This window comes from Vulpes vulpes, chromosome 3, assembly GCF_048418805.1.
Source record: "Vulpes vulpes isolate BD-2025 chromosome 3, VulVul3, whole genome shotgun sequence".
Lineage (NCBI taxonomy): Eukaryota > Metazoa > Chordata > Mammalia > Carnivora > Canidae > Vulpes > Vulpes vulpes.
Window position 1 is genome coordinate 86,483,381 of NC_132782.1, and position 20,233 is coordinate 86,503,613.

At 42.6% G+C, this 20,233-nt stretch overlaps 1 protein-coding gene and 1 non-coding gene across 3 annotated transcripts; both read right to left on the reverse strand.

Moving 5' to 3' along the window:
* Positions 1-1,180: 1,180 nt before the first annotated feature.
* On the reverse strand, positions 1,181-20,233 carry KDELR2 (KDEL endoplasmic reticulum protein retention receptor 2). 2 transcript variants are annotated; one of them, XM_025986202.2, is made up of 5 exons: positions 19,935-20,233; positions 10,249-10,349; positions 6,126-6,284; positions 4,837-5,089; positions 1,181-3,267 (listed from the first exon to the last, which is right to left on the reverse strand). In XM_025986202.2, the coding sequence occupies exons 1-5, from the start codon at positions 20,023-20,025 to the stop codon at positions 3,233-3,235; spliced, it is 639 nt and encodes a 212-aa protein (XP_025841987.1). In that variant the 5' UTR covers positions 20,026-20,233; the 3' UTR covers positions 1,181-3,232. The 2 variants fall into 2 exon arrangements, with proteins under 2 accessions (XP_025841987.1, XP_025841988.1); XM_025986203.2 differs by lacking the exon at positions 4,837-5,089 and having other exon boundaries at positions 1,818-3,267; positions 19,935-20,164.
* LOC112910032 (small nucleolar RNA U13) lies at positions 4,488-4,591 on the reverse strand. The gene has a single exon (XR_003233193.1). It is a non-coding gene; the product is annotated as a small nucleolar RNA U13 (small nucleolar RNA).

Sequence of the window (20,233 nt, forward strand, 5' to 3'; positions counted from 1 at the left end):
CAGGCTCCATGCAGGGAGCCCGACGTGGGACCGTGGGACTTGATCCCGGGTCTCCAGGATCACACCCCTGGCCGAAGGTGGTGCTAAACTGCTGGGCCACTAGGGCTGCCCAGACTCTTACCTTTTTAGTGACCAACTGGAAGTTGGAGGTAGAGAGTAGGAGCATTCTAGTATTAGAAAAAAGTATCCCTGTCATGGTTTTAAAACATTAGTGCTGTATTATGCTGCAACTTGCTCTTAAATTGCAGGGATGAGAGGGGATGGTCTCAGAACCCGAGGAGTTAAGGCCCACAGCACCCACACGACTCCACACACTCCAAAGGCTACCTCGGAGGGGTTGGAGTGAGAACCTTGCTAATGTGGGTTCCTTGCTAATTCCCCATTCAGTCCCTAGAGGGCGAAGTGCACAGAGAAACCGCACCTGAAGCTGACCAATTAGTCACTCAGGTAGTTTTGGGAAGGGACTTAGCAGTGAATGTCTATAGTTGCATCACTCTTCCAACAAGGGCAAATTTGACCTATGTCATTATATAGGTCATGAGGACTCCTGCCCGAAGTGTTTTCCAGCCAGCTTTCGGGGCAGCTGTCCCAAACTAAGCCCAGGGGGAAGGGGAGGAGGGCCAAAGGTGCCGAGCTCTAGATGTGTGTGTGTGCATCAAGCTCTATTTCGAGCTTCATCAATATGGGCCATTCACAACTTGCAAAAGTCCTGTGGTGGAAGTCTCTGCAGGTAATACGGAGATGGAGGCTCATGGAGCTAGGGTGTGAGGAGCCATGAATCTTTTTTTTTTTTTTTTTTTTTTTTTGAGGAGCCATGAATCCTAACACAAGGCTGACTCCACAGCTTGAACTTTTCTTACACAGGATTCCCACCAAGCATTCATGATTTCTATTGAAATGCAATCTTTCCAGGAAGTCGTCCAAACTAGTGGCATCTTTGAAAAGGCAGGCCTGGATCTTCTCCCAAGGCCTTCTACCTGCAACCTTCTCTCTTCCCTTCAGCTATTTCTCTACCTATTCCTTTCCTGAGCAGCCTGGAAGGAAGCAGGAAATGTTATTGACACTGGTGTCAGTAAGCATCCAACTTAAACCCACTTAATGGGCAAATTTGTTAACTTTATTTCTCCTCATGCTTTCATTAAAAAAAAATTCACACAAATAAAACAGGTGGATAAAAATATTAATTACCCGATAATCTTTATTGAAATGAAAGGAACTCTGAAACAGTGCTTCATAAGGCGCATCATACAAGGCCTTTACCCCTACATGTGTGAGGACGCTGCCCCAGTCCTGCACTCCCACTCAGCCACCCTATTTATCATGATGTCATCCTGGTTGACTACAAAATGGTGGTAACATCTTAGCCAGTTTCACTTTTACGTGGGCAGGATGACCAGAGGAGACACTGATACTTCAGATCGATGCCTTCAGTCAGGCAGCCTGCTGAGGTCCCAGATCCCTGTCATCTGCACTGTGCTCTCCCATAATGATCCTAGCTTGTGTTTGATTTACATGCACAGAAACAGTGTGAGCCCACCACCCCACCCCCAGTGTGGGCAGCAGGCTGCTCCACCTATACTGAGATTTCCCATCCTTCCTCCACACTCTCAGAATCTTCCAAGGAGGATGAAAACAGAAACTAAACCAAGACTAGAATGCTAGAAAGATAGATACACAAAAGGACAACCATGAGGTATGGGGGGGTGGGGTGTGTGTGGAAATGACAGATAAAGACAAGAGGTTCAACTGTGCAAGTCACACTGCCAATTTAGAAAGATGTTAAGAGACACATTAGATAAAAATAAAACCCATCTTGCTCCCTTCTTCCATAAGATATTTTAATGCAGCAAGCAAAAATACTACATCCTTCTTGTAGTAAGCACTGTTAGTATTCAACACTTTAACATTTATGGTGCATCACAGAAAAACAAAGTCATATGCTTTTGCATAAATCAAAAAAATGTAGCAAATCAATAAAATGGCAAAATTAGGAGGAAAAATTTCAATTTTTCCTCAAAATACAGAAACTTTTAGATTCATTTGTGAACAATAAATGTTTGCGGCCCTATATAGAGCTTTTGTTGCCAATTAGAAAATGATAAAATCATCCTGACGTAGGATTTCCAAAAGCCTAATTCATCCCCCCCCCAAAAAAAGACAATTTATTCTACATTTAATAAAATGTTTATTTAGGATGGTAACACAAGATAAATCATGCAAGAGCTCAGTAAAAACAAAACAAAAACAAATCAAAGAGTGTAAGGAATGGCAATTGGTGCTGCCAATTAAGAAAAAAATGTAAATCATTTTACTACCCGAAAGTGATATGAAAAACCATTTGAATCTGAGCATGGACATGGTTGTAGTAATCTTTTGGAATTGTAAATTAAAGTGATAGGTGACTACCTTGTGTTCCATTCCTCAGAGGAGTAGAGCCTAGATTCAACATAATCATTAATGTCCCTCACATCCCACACCCAGATGGCAAGCAGCCCAGAACCCCTGCCCACTGAGTTCTCTGACACTCTTGGGACAATCTCAAAGGGACTCTTCTTAGCAGGAAAGGGGGGGCAGGCACCTTTGGTGACTCTTAAACGAGACTCCATCTACATTCAGAATCTGAAAATTTTGGTAATGAAAACCAGAAGCTTGTGAGTCATCCTTACCAGCCTTACATGTAGTGTGATGTCCAAGGAAGGATTTCCACATTAGGTGGGAAGAAATTTGAACAAAGATAGACCAATTTGAACATAGTGTCTCAGATTTCAAACAAATAAAACTCATCTTTTGGCAAAAATAAATATAGTGGAATGCAAGTTTGATAGATGGAAGAATATATAATCTATCAACTGTCAAGGAGTACAATTTCATTGCAGACACAAAGAATCAACAATTTCAAAGAATTAAAAAAAAAGTTTGCACTTATTCCTCACAAAATCTTCACTTTTGGAACTACTCCAATTGAAGCTACACACTGAATTTATTAATACAGCATTAAGTTTCTTTGTGTAAAAAAATCTTTGTACATAGTAATAAAAAAAGATAAGGCAAGATGCATTTAACAGAAACCTTCTGGTTCTTTTCCTCTGGGTTCTTACAGAGCCACTGATGACTATCTGCAACAAAAGAGTTAAGTTTCTGATTTTCCGTATCAAGCATCTTGTGCCTTTGCTGTGGTAAGAATTCTGTCCGAGCACCCTGAAGGACAGATGCTGGTGATGGTCTTTGGCACTTACGCGGGCAGACTGAGCTTCTTTCCCTTGAGTACTAGAATTTTAAAGAGAGGAAAAGAAAACAAAAGGTTATTGGTATTTAAAAAAAAAAAAAAAGGTTATTGGTATTGACAAGCTTGTAGTTTCCTTCTTCCTGCTCCTAGAGATCTGTCACCTCAAGACACTACAGAGGAAGGTACAAGGAAGTAAGTCTTTGGCACCAAAAGTCATTTGATTTTGGTGTCAAAAAACAAACTTCTGAAATATGAATATGTCATGTACACATAGACTGGAATTTCTTTCATGTACCTCCATGTCCCAGCAATTGAATTTAAAAAACACAAATTCAACTGAACTTGCCACTAAGTTCATAGCAGTGTTTTATCATTACTTTCTCAACTAATCAACATACATTAAAATATAACTGTTAATATGTACAGAGATCTACGAAATTTTGGATGTTAAAAAAGAGATGATATATATGCCCTTGTACCTACCAATTCCATCATTAGAAATTATACTGTATAGCAAGGGTTTTTAGCCTGAGACTGTTACAGGGTTCCTGAATCCCCTAAAATTATATTTATTTGTGTGCACATGCATAAATATGCCTTTTTTTTAACAAGGACCACAGTTTTCATCAAGTCTTTGTGATGTTCCCATGTCCTATATTCATATAAATATGAAAATATACACATACAAGGATACTGATTTAGCCACTGTTTTTGTTGTTTTTTTTTTTCAAAAAATTTTTTGAGAGAGAGAGCATGCACACAAGTGAGGGGGAGGGAGAGAGGGGGAGGTAGAGGAAGAGGAGACAGAGAGAGAGAGAGGAAGTCTTAAGCAGACTCCACCCTTAGCACAGAGCCTGATGCAGGGCTCAATCTCACAACCCTAAGGTCATGACCTGAGCCGAAATCAAGGGTGGAATGCCTAACCAACTGAACCACCCAGATGCCCCAAGCACTGGATTTTAATAGCAGCAAATCAGTCACAGTCTGAATACCCATGAGCAGGGGGGTAAGTGAATTATGGTAATACACAAAATGAAATAGTCTACGGCCACTGAAAACTATGTAGATTTCTATCAACAGACTTGAAAAAATGTGAGTGGGGAAAAAAAAAAAAAACCCAGATTATAGGACAGCATGTACAGCTTAAATCATTTACCTGTGTATATGTATAGACATATCTGGAATTACACTTACTGAAACATTACGATAATCTCTGAGTGGTAGGGTTTCAGGTGATTATTTTCAGAATTATTATTTTTTACGTCAGATGGATAATATGCCAAGGTCATAACAAGGTTTGAGGAGGCACATTGTCACACAACTGCGTGAACACCCAATCATTATGTTTATCAACTACAAAAGGATCACGTATTCAGAGTTATAAAAGCTGATTAAATTTCTTACAATAAAAACATCCTATTATAGAAAAACAATGAAGCTACAGAAAAAAAAGGAAAACACCCAGAATTTTATTTGACAGTCATTAAAATGTTTTCCTGAAACCAGTTTTGCTTTATGGGCTAGTGCCAGATTAGGAGCATGCTGGGCTGGAGAGCTCCTAAAAACACATGGCTGTAGGAACAAAGCAGGGAGGAGGCAGCCTGAGGTACCTTTTGTAATATACAAGTAGAAGAAGTCGCAGTATAGAATCGTTTGGACAACGCCAGCCACCACAGCAATGAGGTCAAAGAAGCCCTCGAAGTAGAAGCGCCAGATCCAGTTGACCAGATACAGAGCACGGTAGAGGCCCAGGAAAAACAGGTAGTGGGTGGTGATGGTCTCCGCCTCCCCTGTCTTGCTGATCATGAAGAGCTGAGGGAGGATAGCCACAGATTCCAGGTAGATGGAGAAGGTCCACAAAATCTGTAAGAGTAACCACAGGCTTCATTAGCACCCAGTACCCACCATGAGTTCATAGGACATATTCTTGCTTTATTGTGGAGCAGCACAAAAAGTGAGGAGTCTGGGCATCAGAGCATCAAGCACAGCAGCTCACCAATTTAATGAATTACAGAAACTTGAGCTACATACATTGAAGAGGCACGACACTCCACTGACAAGCTGGGTAACCCAGACACTCCTGCTTCTGTGAATTTTCGTTAGCCATCTCTCCAACATCTCCTTCCTGGTACAATTTTCCATGAATCTACACAGATGTTTCTCCTGGATAAGTTTGTCCCATTCTGAATCTAGGGTCCTAGATGAACGCTGCTCCCTGCGAGGGTGAATGAGGCTGACAGCTCTCCCACTGCTGCTTTTCCTTACCACTTGGTCTCCTTCACGGACTATCTCAATATTTCCATCATCTTTCTTATTCTTTAGGCTTTTTTTGGTGTGGTTAAATCAAAGGGTAAGTAATGGGAATTGTAATTATGCAAACATTCTGCCCAACAATGGCACTTGATTCACACTGATGACAGCAGGCCTTGCAGGTAGTTCTGGGAGTGTTCTGAATCCACGACCAGCAGCTTCACCAAGATGCTAAGGGAAGGGTTAGGCATCCAGGAGCAGGCTGCTGCTCTGTGGAGTACAGGGCACCATGCACACCACTCTTCTAAATACCAGCAGTGTAGCAACACTGCTTAGGGGATTTGCACGCAGCATCAACATGGAACTCCCCTACATGAAAAGGAAACAAAGCTAGGTGCTCTTGAAGCACCTGCACAGGCAAGGCACTGTGTTTGCTACCACAGAAGCCTGGTTCATCCTCTAGAGGAGAATCCAGCAATAATCTGTCAGCAGATGCCCAAATACCTGGAAGCTTAACTCCTGTCTGTGATTTATTTAGACCTAATAGGGTATATGCTACACCAGAAGCTTGTCAAATCGAAAAAACAAATCAGAACCACCCACATTATCTGCAAACACGTCTATTTCCCTAAATAATCTCTTCACTAACCTCCAGAGGAGAGAAATCATGATTGACTAGAAAGGAGAGGCCTCCCACAGGGACCACCAGAAACTCCACTCGGAAGGTATCATGATTTCCATCGTAGGTTGCCTTAAATTTCATGTAGATCAGGTACACCGTGGCATAGGAGCAGGCAATGTAGATGAGCTAAAGACAGAAGAAAAGCACCGGGTCATCCATATTTTACAACAGTTCCAACTCCCTTGGCTTTCTACATCATCCATATGCTCAGAAAGGCATGATTTTTTTTCTTAGCTTTTTTGTTTTGAAACTTAAATACAATAAAGTTTGCTTCTGGGGAATAGAGTTCTATAAGTCATATAACCACCATCACAACTGAGACACAGAATAGTCTTATCAAGTGACACCTAAACACTTCCCTCAGACCTGCCCCTCTGTAGTCAAGCCCTCTCCCCAGGCCCAACCTCTAGTGGAAACAGATCTATTCTTCCTCCTTTTGATAACTGATCTATTCTTGGTCCTTGCAGTTTTTGCCTTTTCCAGAATGCCAAATAAATGAGATCGTATCGTACGTCCCCCTAAGACTGGCTTCTTTCAAGCAGCGTAATGCCTCCCCCCCCTTTTTAAAGATTTTATTTATTTGAGAGAGAAAAACCAAGCAAGAGCAAAATGAGAGCGGAGAGGCAGAAGCAGACTCCCCACTGAGCAAGCAGCCCAACGTGGGGCTCAATCCCAGGACCCCAGAACCATGACATGAGCCGTAGGCACTTAACTGACTGAGCCCCCCAGAAGCCCTTAAAAGCAGCATAATGGATTCTCAATCCAACCACGTTGTTGTGTGTATTAACAACCAGTTCCTTTTTACTGCTGAACAGTTTACTGTTTGGGTATACCACAGTTTGCTCATCCATGCACTAGCTTAAGGACAGGTGGGTTGTTTCTAGCTTGGGGGATGGCAGATAAAGCTGCTATGAGCATTTATGTACAGGCATTCATGTGAACCTAAATTTTCATTTCTCTTGGGTAAATACCTAGGAATGGGATTGCTGGATCGTATGTTAAATAATGTATTATATATTATTAATTATTATATATTATTAACCTCAGTTTAAACTATTAGCAGCAGCTTAAGAAAAAAAAAATGAACACAAAGTTCAATGCAGTTCAACCAGTGCACCTCCCTCCAGCACGATGCTATTTCTTAGCTAGTGCTTTCCTTTTTTTTTTTTTCCTTAAGACTTTATTTATTTGAGAGAGAAAGAACATGAGCAGAAGGGAAAAGGAGAACTAGGCTCCCTGTTGAGCAGGGAGCCCAACATGGGGCTCAATCCCAGGACCCCAGGATCATGCCTCGAGCTGAAGGCAGACGCTTAACCCACTGAGCCACCCAGGCACAATAAATTAAAGATTTATTTAGTTGTAAGAGAGAGGGAGAAAGAGAGTGAGGGAAAGGGCAGAGGGAGAGAATCTTGAACAGACTCTCAATCGAGCAGGGAGCCCAACTCAGGGCTCGATTCCACGACCCATGAGATCAGGACCTGAGCCAAAACCAGGAGTTGGAGGCTTAAATGACTGAGCCATCCAGGTGCGCCCCCAGCTAGGGCTTTTCTAAATAGAAGATACAACATAGCTCACATTTAACTCTACAATGATCACTTTTACTTACAGTGTGTTACTTTAACACAGAACATTCAGATCATTTCTATGAAATTTTGTCTGGTAGCATATGACAGCAAACCAAAAATAAGGGATAACTTGTGAAACACTGACGCCTACGAGGGAGCTCACATAGCACTACAGTCGTTTAAAGGCTTACAATCAAGTCATGTCCTTTCATATTCAAAAGGTCAAACACCAAAGGAAAAGTCTGTTATTCTGAAATTATAGCAATTTTCAGAATGCAGAATTTTACACACAAGAATCAAAGGGCAGCTTTAGTCTCTGAATGGAAAGAAATGGGATATCAGCTGGGCTACCCGATACCACTCCTTAGGAAAACCACCTCGTGAAACTTAATTAGGAAAACATTTGGGGAAAAATAAATAAATTAATTAATTAATTAAAAAAAAAAAAAGGAAAACATTTGGGCAAATAACTTATTAGGAAAATGAGAGCAATCATCAAGCCCTCATATGTCTAAAGACAAAATAACTAAACTATCCCTGGTACCTCATCATGAAGTTATATTTGCAAATACATAGTTGACAAGGTACTAAAATTGTTGGTTATACCCATATACCAACTACTAAAAAAAAAAATTAATATATTGTTAGAGTTCTCTCCATATACATATGTATACATATATATAAATAACATACAATCTACAGGTATCAACACAACATATATACATTTATACACAAAGTCTCCTCCAGCAGAACATCCAGCCAAGGCACATGTTTGTGGGGGTCCTTCCCCAGCGCCCGGACTACAGCCAGCCAAGATTGGTTCATAAAGGTCTTATGGCCACTGGGGTAAGCAGCTGCTTCTCTCCTCTCACCAGTGCTGTGCATTTAAAGTCAAAGCAATGAGCAGGGACACCTGGGTGGCTCAGTGGTTTGGCATCTGTCTTCGGCTCAGGGTGTGATCCTGGGGACCCAGGATCGAGTCCCATATCAGGCTCCGTACATGGAGCCTGCTTCTCCCCCTGCCTGGGTCTCTGCCTCTCTCCCTTTGGCTCTCATGAATTTAAAAAAAAAAAAAAAAAAGCAATGAGCACATAAAACTTGGCTCTCACTCCTCTGATTTTCAGGACATGCTTGGAAATTAGAACCAAGCAAGAAGGATTCCTCTGAAAGCTAGGTATCCCAAGGAAAACGGAGGAGGATTTCTGCTTACACACTAGTAATATCTGCAGTTTTGACTTGCCTGGACAACAAGCAGGGACCTACCTGTTTTAAGTAAGCTAATTATTTCCTGATTACTAGGCCCTGGTCACTTAGTAATGAAGAATGAAATGATTACAGGCAACTCAAATTAGTTTTTTAGTAAAGACCACAGACCCAAATATGGTTTTGTCTACTTTGATCCGTGTTTATGAAAAATGCTTTTTAATTACCACACCAAACAGGCTTCAGCTTAAACTTGACTTTATCAGGTGTGCCAATAATCAAGTGCCCACAACACTGTCCCCCTCCACATACACAGGTGCTCGTAAACTATGTAGAACAAATGAATGAAAGAAATGAGACTTCTACTGCACACCCTGAGAGCCCCACACTTTTTTTTTTCCCCCCATACTTAGCAGTCATCACAAACTGCTATCATTCACTAAGTATTGATTGGGATGATTGGTCTACTCTCCCCAACCAGAAACTTAATAAGACTTCTGCTCGTTTTCTGCCTTATCTTCAATGCTAGGGAAGTACCCACCACTGTGGGTGCTCAATAAATGTAAGTTCAATGACTCTGGGAAACTGAGGCCTCAGCAAGTAGAGAGCATGCACCCCCAGTAGTCCACAAGATGTGAGATGGTACACAAACATCTTGCATTTTAATAATTACAAGTTTGTTTTAATGTGGATTTAGAAAAATAAAAGGACACCAAAGCCATGGATACTAATGCTTAAGAAAGTTAAAAGGTTTTATAAACATATTGAGAAAATTATGGTACAGATGTTATTTAGGCATAGCAAAAGTACTAAAGATGGCACACAAAAAAGTTCAAGAAACATGGATTTAGCAGGAAAAAAAAAGAAAAGAAGTCGAAGTCTATACATAATCTCTCCCACAAGAGCAAAACGAGGTATTGCAGCGAGGAGCCTAGCTAAGCTTCCAGTCCTTGTTCTGAACCAACCTGCTGGATTTCCCAGTGAGTCTGTAATTTCCCTGCTTGAAACATAATAGTTATCCCTCTTTCTTACAGGGTTATCAAAAGCTTTAGAAGTTTATCATACTCAAGGAATGTAAGATTAAAAAATCTCTAACTGCAAAGCACTTCAATTAAACAGATACTCTGAAACAGAAAATGTGCTTAATGATAACGCTATCCCCACTTCTATGTACAAGGTGGTCTAAAAGTGCTTAGGTCTAGAACAGCATGTTTAGACATTATTCTAGAAAATGTTTAACTGTACAACTGACATCAACTTAATAGTTTCCATAGGCCTGTGAATTATGGATAAAATGCATTCCATTGGATGCCATACCATACCTTCATAGATGTATTATATAATGAAATAAATGAAGTAAAAAGATCCAGGTAACGAGTTGTGAAGACCAGTGCAAAGAGAAGCTGGCTTTTTCCAGAAATACCTAAAGAAACAAAAGGAAAGTATTAGAAAAGCCTCTCTTAGAGGAGCTGAGTGCTTCCTGCAGAGAACACTGCAGGAAGTGGAGACAGGACAAGTGGGCTCCAGGGTCAAAGGCTGATGTCTGGGGTGACTCCAAAATCACAGCAGCTCTAGTTTTCTTTTCACTTAGCATTCCTGAACATGCTTCTTTGGAGAAGGTCTAACAGCTCTGCAGTCTTATCATGCTGGGTGACTATGGGAAAGTGTCTTAATTATGCCAGTGCCAATCAATATACCAGGATGTGTACTGTTCGAATGAACATTATATTTTTCTTTTTTAAAAAAGATTTTATTTATTTTTGAGAGCGCGCACGTGCACACACTAGTGGGGGAGGAGCAGAGGGAGAAGGACCATGCAGGCTCTGCCCTGAGCACAGGGCTCAATCTCCAAGATCAGGAACTGAGCCAAAATTAAGAGTTGGACACTAACTGAGCCACCCAGGGGCCCCTGAACATTATTTTTCAAATATATGCTTTAGACAAAAATAATTTCACCAATTCTGCTGGTATTTAGTGTTATAACTTGTCTGCTACCTTTAGCATCCTTCTTTCCACTTTAAAACAATGTATCTCGGGATCCCTGGGTGGCGCAGCGGTTTGGCGCCTGCCTTTGGCCCAGGGCGCGATCCTGGAGACCCGGGATCGAATCCCACATCGGGCTCCCGGTGCATGGAGCCTGCTTCTCCCTCTGCCTGTGTCTCTGCCTCTCTCTCTCTCTGTGACTATCATAAATAAATAAAAATTAAAAAAAAAAAAAAAAAAAAAAAAAACAATGTATCTCATGAAGACAAATCCTTCATGGTGTTGGGGTCTAACCTGATTAAGGAGATGAGGAACTCAGTGAGGAACACTGCACTGCTTCAGGTAAGAGTGAGCAGTAACCCTGTGGAGTGGTGGTACGGCCTCCCAAGGTGACTGATTTTGTGAGGGCAGCATGTTAAGATTTTTAAAAATTCCATCTCTTAGATTAATCACACAGCCATAAAAATGTTGCTATGGATGCTATGGCAACAAAAGGGTGGGAACCCACTACTATAGTCAGTCCTCAAAAGAAAAAGTCTTTAAAAAAAAAACTTTTTTTTTTTTTTTTTAATCTGCTTCTACTGCCAACCACCAGTCTACCTCCAGAGCGTCATTTAAGGATGTGGAGACTCCATTGGGGGGTGGGGGTAGGTATTGGAAGGTCACATAGTATGTACACTCAGCTTTTTTGACATCTATATTTGGCCAAATATTTATGTGACAAAGGATGTGAACTATGGGTTTCAGAAGATTGAGTGAATTCATTAAGGAAACTGAATCTTACTACACATCAGAACCCACCCACCTTCCTCTATGTTGCAAACTTCACACCATTAAATATTTAAGCAAGCATGTATTTAGCAGAAATGTCACTGCACCATATTACTGGCAACACTCCTACATAACATGAAAATCATTTTTAATTTAATTTTATTTTTTTTTATTTTACTCATTTATCCACGAGAGAGAGAGAGAGAGAGAGAGAGAGGCAGAGACACAGAGGGAGAAGCAGGCCCCATGCAGGAAGCCTGACGCGGGACTCAATCCGGGGACCCCAGGATCACGCCCCAGGCCGAAGGCAGGCTCCAAACCGCTGAGCCACCCAGGAATCCCTGAAAATCACAGTGTTTTTAAATGATATCTTATAAAACAATTCTGCAGCTTGTAAAAGCCTGGACAAGAATGTTACTTTCTCCGTATGAATAACTGCAGTTCTAGTCTATTCACAAAACCACCAAAACAGAACCTGAAGAAAAAGGTGACTCTCTTCTGGATCTATCAATAGCAACCAATTTCAAGGGTCAAAGGTGGAGATACAGACAGTCTGCTCCTTCCAGTCTTCCCCAGTAATGGGGAGTTATTTTTCTTATCAGAGATCAATGTTCTAAAGAAAAATAATGAGGCTGCCATTCACATAGAGACACAGGAGAGAAAGAAAGACAAGATGAAGAGGAAAAGGATAGGGAGCATGCAGTTCACATCTGATACTTGTTGAAGCTTTGAGAGAGATCCTTTACCATCTGGTTCTTTCCAATTTTTTAAACAAAAAATTACAGGGTACATGCAGGCAAATTTGTTATAAGGGGTTTATTCTAATGGAACTTTGGGAGTCAGATTTGTAATTTTTCATTTTCAGCATTCCCAAATTAAAAACCCAGGACTATCATATTGCTTTTACCACTCCCTTTGAGACCCAAATCACATATCACTTCACTCTGGGAAATCGACTTTGAAGACACCCTCCCTTGGTGATGTTTATTCATTCAGCAAGTATATAATGGGAAATACTCCCCACCAGCTGCTGCCCTAGCTCCTATTATGGTCTTATAAAATACACTGCGATTATCTGATTGCCTGTCTTCCTTCTTCTCCAACAGACACTGAGATCTCCAAAGGTTGAGGTCATGTCTTACCCATTTTGTATTCTCAGTGCTCAGCACTGGGCCTGACACACAGCAGGGCTAAGAAAATATCTGCCGAATAAATGAACAAATGGTCCAAAAAAAAAAAAAGATAGAATTCATTTTACTTTCATGTCATGGGGTAAATTCTCATTTTGTGGTATTTTGGGATAACATTTCCAAAGAGTTTCTAAGTCATACTGTGCCTCTATGACTGTAAATAGGCAATGTTCTTTGGGCTCTGCCCTAATTTACTGCTAACCAGAGGGTAGAAGAGCCCTCTGAGCAGGAGAGGGAAAGAGAGACAGGCAGCATGTGGCCTGCAGCTTGTCTTGTAGTACAGAATCCACGTAAAGAACATGCTGGAAATCTAAGTGTGCTTATTCAGTTCTACCCTATTCTTCCTGGTCTAGGATCCTGATTACCAAGCAGCAGCTTTTTCCCTTAAGAGAGAAAAATTTTCTTGTCTTCACAAGATGGCAGGGATCCCAGAGCAGGCAGAGGCAGGAATCTCCTTAAAGGGGGAGAACCTCTTGCAAAGCCTGAGGGGTCCCACAGTCACTTTCTCCCTGTTTTGAGATCAAAGCATGTAAAGGCTAGCAGGTAACAAGCTCTCAAGAATACTCATCCTGAATGTTTCTAAAAGAGCCATCCCAATACCAAATGCACCAAATATCTGTATTAAGGAGTATAATATGTTAAATAGAAATCAGTCATTAAACCTAACACCATTCCTATCTTTCCCCATTGGGCCAAGTTAGGTTTTGTTTTTTGTTCTGTTTTTTTTTTTTTTTTTTAAATTTATTCATGAGAGACACACACACACACAGAGAAAGAGAGAGAGGGGCAGAGACACAGGCAGAGGGAGAAGCAGGCTCCAAAGGAACCCGATGTGGGACTCGATTCCGGGACTCCAGGATCATGCCCTGGGCCAAAGGCGGCGCTAAACCACTGAGGCACCCAGGGATCCCCCAAGTTAGGTTTAATAAAATCCTACAACTATACACTACAGTATATATTACTTTAAATTACACTGCAGGTTAAAAGTTGGATTTCTTATATTCCCAGTGGTTTATAGAAAAGAACCCTTGATCAAACAGAAAAGCTTTTCATTAATTATTTTTGTTCTGGTAACAGGTGAGCTGCAAGCCCCCCCCCCCCCCCCCCCCCCCCCCCCCGTTAAACCACCAGAACATTCTGCACTGTCAATAAGGCAGCGTTCAACAAGGGCCCCAGGAACCATGCTCCAAGCCATTGTCTTGTGGATACTCTCCTAAAGACCATTAACTTTCCCTGGAACCAGCAGCCTAATAGTCAGGAACTAACTCGTAACACAACTTTTGTTACTTAGGGAAAAAGAAGCAGACAAACTGGGTTTAAGCTCAGCCCAGGAACAGAGTAAGCCTGGGCCCGTTACATACATTGCCCTCTCTCCCGACTGCCAAACCTCACTTTCTGCATCTGTCAAATGGGGACAAATTATGACAACTTTGTGGGACCATTAGAGAAAAAGTCCCTTATACTATACCTGCCACACTACAAATGCTTGATAAATGACAGCTCTTATTATGTACTGATTTGCTATTTCTTCTTGCTTTCAAAGAAATCCATGCTATTTAATTAAAAATTCCAACTGGGCTAAAATATATGGAATAAAAACAAAAGGACTTTTTAACAACCCTCCCACCCCTGTTTTAAATGCAACTTTCTTGGGACACCTGGGTAGTTTAGTGTTTGTGTGTCTGCGTTTGGCCAGGGTTGTGGTCCCTGGGTCATGAGACTGAGTGTCACACTGGGCTCCCTGCAGGAAGCCTCTTCTTCCTCTGCCTATGTTTCTGCCTCTCTCTGTGCCTTTCATGAATAAATAAAATCTTTAAAATAAATAAATAAGTGCAACTTCCCAGGCTTCTAAAAAACTCCTTTCTGTATATATGCTTGTATATGTACCTGCATATATTTGCTCTGAAAATGGAGCCATATAATCTTTTGCTTTACTTTTTTTTTTTTTTTTTGTAGATTTTACATATTTGAGAGAGAGCACAGGAAGCAGCAGAGGAGAGGGAGAAGCAGGTTCCCCACTGAGCAGGAAGCTCAATCCCAGAACCCTGGGATCATGACCTGAGCTGAAGGCAGACACTTAACTAGCTGAGCCACCTAGGAGCCCCTTCAATTTGCTTTTTTAAACTCAACCTCTCAGATATCTTCTCCTGTTAATACTTCTAGCTCTTTCTTGTTAAAGGCCGCATAGTGTTCTATAGTATAACCATACCACATTTGAGCAACCACTCTATTAACAGATATTTGGGTTGTTTACAACTTTTGTTTTTATGAATACTACACAAACATCTTTTTACCTATAAACAGTGTTTTGTACTTATTTAGGTAAAAGAATATACCCATAGACAGTTTATTCACATATGTGGCAGTTTCTGTGGTTTTGATGCCCTTTGCTAGGATATCCTTTGCTAGGATAAAACATATGAACATCAAATAGTTAAACAGTCAGATTTCCCCTAGAAAGGCTGTGCCAATTTTCATACTAACACCAAAGGAGAATGCCCTTTCACATCCTTGCCTATGTTAGATGTTATAAACCTTTTTTTTCACCCAGTAAGGAAATAATGGTATGCATTGCCATTTTATTATCAAAGTTCCTAACTATTAGTAAGGCTGGGCATGCTTTCATGCTTAATGAGCCTTCTGTTACTCTTCTGTGAACTGCCAACTTTGCGCATTTTTCTACCCTTTTTTATTTATAGGAGTATTTAATTATGCATATTAACTTTTTGTCACTTAGATATATTACAGATTATTTCTCTCAGGTTATTGTCTTTTAACTTTGATGATATTCTAAATCAGTAACTTCATTTCGGGAGATGAATCATCTTGCTTCCTTACCAGCCTACCTGGTCCTATGCAGGACCATGGTTATGGAGATACATTAGGTCAGGTCATCTTCTGTGTCAATCAACAAAGTTTCAGACTTTTCTTACAGAGGTCTTATATACACCTTGCTGGGAAGTCAAGGGAGCCTTCCCTGGGATCCTCCAAGCCACTTCACATCCACAAGATTTACTGCCTACATGGTTTAATATTTAATACCTTTTATTTTTTAAATTTTTTATGTATTTCTTATTATTTCAAATAAATTGCAACTTCCTTGAAACAGAGACTTTGATAGCTACAAGGTGCTGCTCTTAATTGTGTCCTCAGGGCCTTGCATACAATGCATGGTCAGTAAATGTTTGAGAGCAACAATCAGTCAACAGACTGGCACTCAAAAGAATAGAGGTGACAGCTGCTACCAAGAGGGAGCTGTGATACAGAAGCTTCTTGAATTCTCAATGATCATAATAAAAGATGAGATTCTATACTTCAAAATTATAAGTTGTCCAATTATGAGGAATGCAGGGGACACTATATGTTCCTGTCTTGTTTGGAAGGACAAAAAGTCAACACAACCCACATAACAACAGCTAACAACAATCAAAGCAATAGATGGGGGAGGAGGAGAGACTGGGGGACGGTGGCTGGGAGTCATGGATCTCAAAAGGACTCCACTAGTAATTTAAGCACAATAGATACAGCACTATTAATAACTATCAGCCAGCCTACAGAAAAAATGTTGCTGGGAAGTTCTTCATCTACAAACCAAGGCTTTTCTCCCAAGGCTATCCAGGTCAATGTTTAGAACAAGGATAAAGTGCATATCTTGAGCATACTGTGGATCTAGCTGCAGTGACAGTTTAGGGATATGAGAAAGTCACACTTCATGTGGGCGCACCCCTTTGTAGCGACAATGGCAGAGAAAGACACAGACAGCTACACCAAGATCAGCTCTTCTTCCCTCACTTTAAAACAGGCCCTTTAAGGTAGCCATTCTCAAATTAGATGGTCAGGAAAACAGAATCTCCAGCTTCCTCACTAATCTGTCACATCCCTTACCCTAAGGGAACAAAGTCCCCTGGTTCTAGCTGCAGGCAAGTTTAAAACAGGTGCCAAAATCCTAAAATGAATCCCAATACCAGTATTGTCAGAGTGAGAAACACAACCTGAATGTACAAGTCTCTTATTCCAGTTATTTGAGAAACTCATATCAAATTCTTACTCTTTCAAAGGCCTCTAAACAACTTTCATAATTTAGAATGGAAAAACAAAGCAGCCAATCAAATTTAGCACTTAAGTCTGAATAAATGATCTCAGTGGTTTTGATTTTTAAAAGACCAGGAAATCTCATGTTTAAGAACTAAAATGATCCTAACTCTAATAAAGATACTAGAGTTCAATAATGCCCTATAAGTACAGGTTAACTGTAGGAACACCAGACAAATACACATGAACTTAACTACTTATCTTCCTTATTATTTTGGCTGAAGTATTTTCTATTTTCCTAAATCTCCCATATGCAGATAGTGAATATTAAGCAAACTAAACAGCAAACTGTCTCACTTTCTCCATATGACTCAAGGGTTCCCTTAAGAATTCTATACCTGGGGCAGCCCCGGTGGCGCAGCGGTTTAGCAGGGCCTGCAGCCTGGGGTGTGATCCTGGAGACCGGGGATCAAGTCCCATGTCAGGTTCCCTGCATGGAGCCTGCTTCTCCCTCTGCCTGTGTCTCTGCCTCTTTCTCTCCTTCTCTCTGTGTCTCTATGAATAAATAAACAAAATCTTAAAAAAAAAAAAAAAAAAAAAGAATTCTATACCTGGTGCACTGGCTTCTCCCCCGTATCTTAGATATGTGTTTATTTATTTATTTTTAAGGATTTTATTTATTTGTTTATGAGAGACACACATAGAGAGAGGCAGAGACATGGGAAGAAGGAGAAGCAGGTTCCCTGCAGGGAGACCCATGTGGGACTGGATCCAGGTACTCCAGGATCACGCCCTGGGCCAAAGGCAGGCGCTAAACTGCTGAGCCACCCAGGCATCCCTAGATACGTGTTTAAGAGACAGTATGCTTCAACACTTAAGGATTTGACAGAAACAGGCTTCTGAGAAACACATGAAGGAAGATGAAGAGACTCATACAAAAATTTCGCAGCAAAAACCAAGATTAAAAGTAACACTTTCTGAGTGAGGTGTGGGTAAACATGGGTAGTCAAAAGGTATACACTTCCAGTTATAAGATCAATAAGTCCTGGGGATGCAATGTACAGCGCGATGACTACAGTCAATAACACTATACTGCATATTTGAAAGTTAATAAGAGAGTAGATCTTAAAAGTTCTCATCACCAGAAAAAAAATGGTTAACTATGTGCAGTGATGGATGTTAACTAAACTTATTTGTGGTGGTCATTTCACAATATATACACATATCAAATCACATTACACACCTAAAACTAATACAAGGTTATATGTCAATTATATCTTAATAAAATGGGGTATGTGGGGGGGAGACAGGACACAACACTACCACACCTTGCCTGAGTGCAAGAAAAAAGATGACCTAAACTACCGATCTGGCATCAAAGTTTAAACTAAAAGTACTTAGGCCAAAATAGATACTCATTCAAAATCCTTAACTGTGAGTTAGCTTCCTTGTTTCAATCCTGGCTCTACCACTAATTTCCTCACCTCCCTTAAAACTCAGTTCCCTGATCCATGGAATGGGAGGATAGCACCTGGCTCTTAAGACCAGTTTAAAGACTAAGTGGAATAAGCAATACAAACCATTTACTGCACTACCTAGTACACAGTAAGTGTACTTAGTAAATGTCAGCTATCACAATTGCTGCAATCACCTTGCTATAATTGGAAATCTTACAACTGAATCTCTCAGAAAATGTACAAAAATGCGAGATCACCTCCAAGCCACACAACCCTGGTTTCAGTACATGGACTTTGTTACATCCATTTTGATTGCTCAAAGGTCTCTTTTGTTTTTGCGTACTTCCTCCATCTCAGGTATATTCTGGGGAGACAGGGGAGTCCTGAAGACAACAACAGTCAGTGATGTGGAGTGTTACTCTAGATGTGGAAATCTTTAGAAACTGATCAGGGAAACGGGATCTCTGCCACCCAGGTCCATCTTTTACTGCCTCTGAGAAAATTAAGCTCTTGAATTCAAAAGTTATTTCACTGACGCCATGGCATCAAAAAGACGTTTAAAGATACTGCATTTTAAGAAATCATCTAAAAAGTCGCCACTCTGAAGCTTTTAGGGGTAATGAAATGTTAAAACTTCACTGCTATTATCTGGGGAAGATCTGTCCCACTGCCTTCCAGCAATGCATGCATGAAATGTGTACTCCAGAGGAGGGAGTCGCCAACTCACTGGTGACGTGGAGTGAGGAATTACAGGAGACCGCATGAGACCTCGGCGGTACCCCGGCGCCGCAGGTTGAAGAGAACCCGTTATTAGACCGAGGCACCCGACTTCCACAAACTAGTTCGTTTCTCAAAGCAGCACTGATGGTCCCCCCCAAATTTTACTTAGGTACCTCCTCACACCCCCTCCCACGGCGGGCGTGCCCCTGGACCCCAGCGCTGGGGTGAAGCCCACACCACTCTAGTCAGGCCTGGCCCGACACCCTAACCTAGAGGCCAGCGCTCGAAGGGGCAGGGTGGGGAGCGGGGTGACCTCCCCGCGCCCGCTCCACCTCCCGGGCCGGCCTGGATGCCACGTCAGGCCGAGCGGGCCGCGGGCCTGCCCATCCTCCTCCCTCCTGTCCCATTGATTCGCGGGCTCCCAGCACCTCCGGACCCGCCGCCCAGGCGCCCAGGCGGGCGGAGCAGCGCCCATCAGAGCCGAAGGCCGGGGACGAGCCTGCCGGACTCCCCCGGCCCCCGCCCCATCCAAACTTTTCAGACAGAATGAGGCCCGCGCATTCCGGCTGGCGCCCTCTCCCCCGCCCCGCCCTGACCGCTCAAGTTCGGGGGCCGACCCAGCGCCGAGCTGGGCCCAGCGCCGCGACACCCCGCCCGGCCTGGGCGCCCACCCCGGAGCAGCCGCAGGGTTCCCCACACACACACACCCACGCCGGGCTGGCAGCTCGCCGGGCTGGCCGAGGGGGTGTGTCGGGCGCCGCAGGCCCGCGGGCAGAGGGGCGGCCGAGGTCGGCGGCTCCTCGGGGCGACCCGGCCTGGCGCCCGAGCCTCTCCGGGACCTGGCCCGCCGCTCACCCGCGCAGGAGCGCGTCTTCCAGATCTTCAGCAGCAGGATGACGATGGCCGCCAGGTGGGACAAGTCCCCCGTCAGCCGGAAGATGTTCATGGCGGCGGCGGTCGGCGCGGCGGCCCGGGGCTCTGCGGCTCAGGCGGCTCAGGCGGCGGCGGCGGCGGCGGCGACGGCCCCTGAAAGGAAGCGGCGAAGATGGCGAGAGCCGGCGCGACGTGGCCAGGGACGTGGCCGAACTGCCGGCGCGCGCGGGGGAGTCTGGGAGAGCGGGACGCCGCCTGGCCCCGCCCCAGCCCCGCCCCTT

Bases quoted from the DNA above. Each gene is read 5' to 3' on its own strand.
- KDELR2 (XM_025986202.2), bottom strand. From the start codon at position 20,025: ATGAACATCTTCCGGCTGACGGGGGACTTGTCCCACCTGGCGGCCATC. The intron at 10,350-19,934 runs GTGAGCGGCGGG...TTGTTTCTTTAG, and splicing joins GAAGACGCGCTCCTGCGCGG to GTATTTCTGGAAAAAGCCAG. The intron at 5,090-6,125 runs GTTAGTGAAGAG...TTACTCTTACAG, and splicing joins ATGATTTCTCTCCTCTGGAG to ATTTTGTGGACCTTCTCCAT.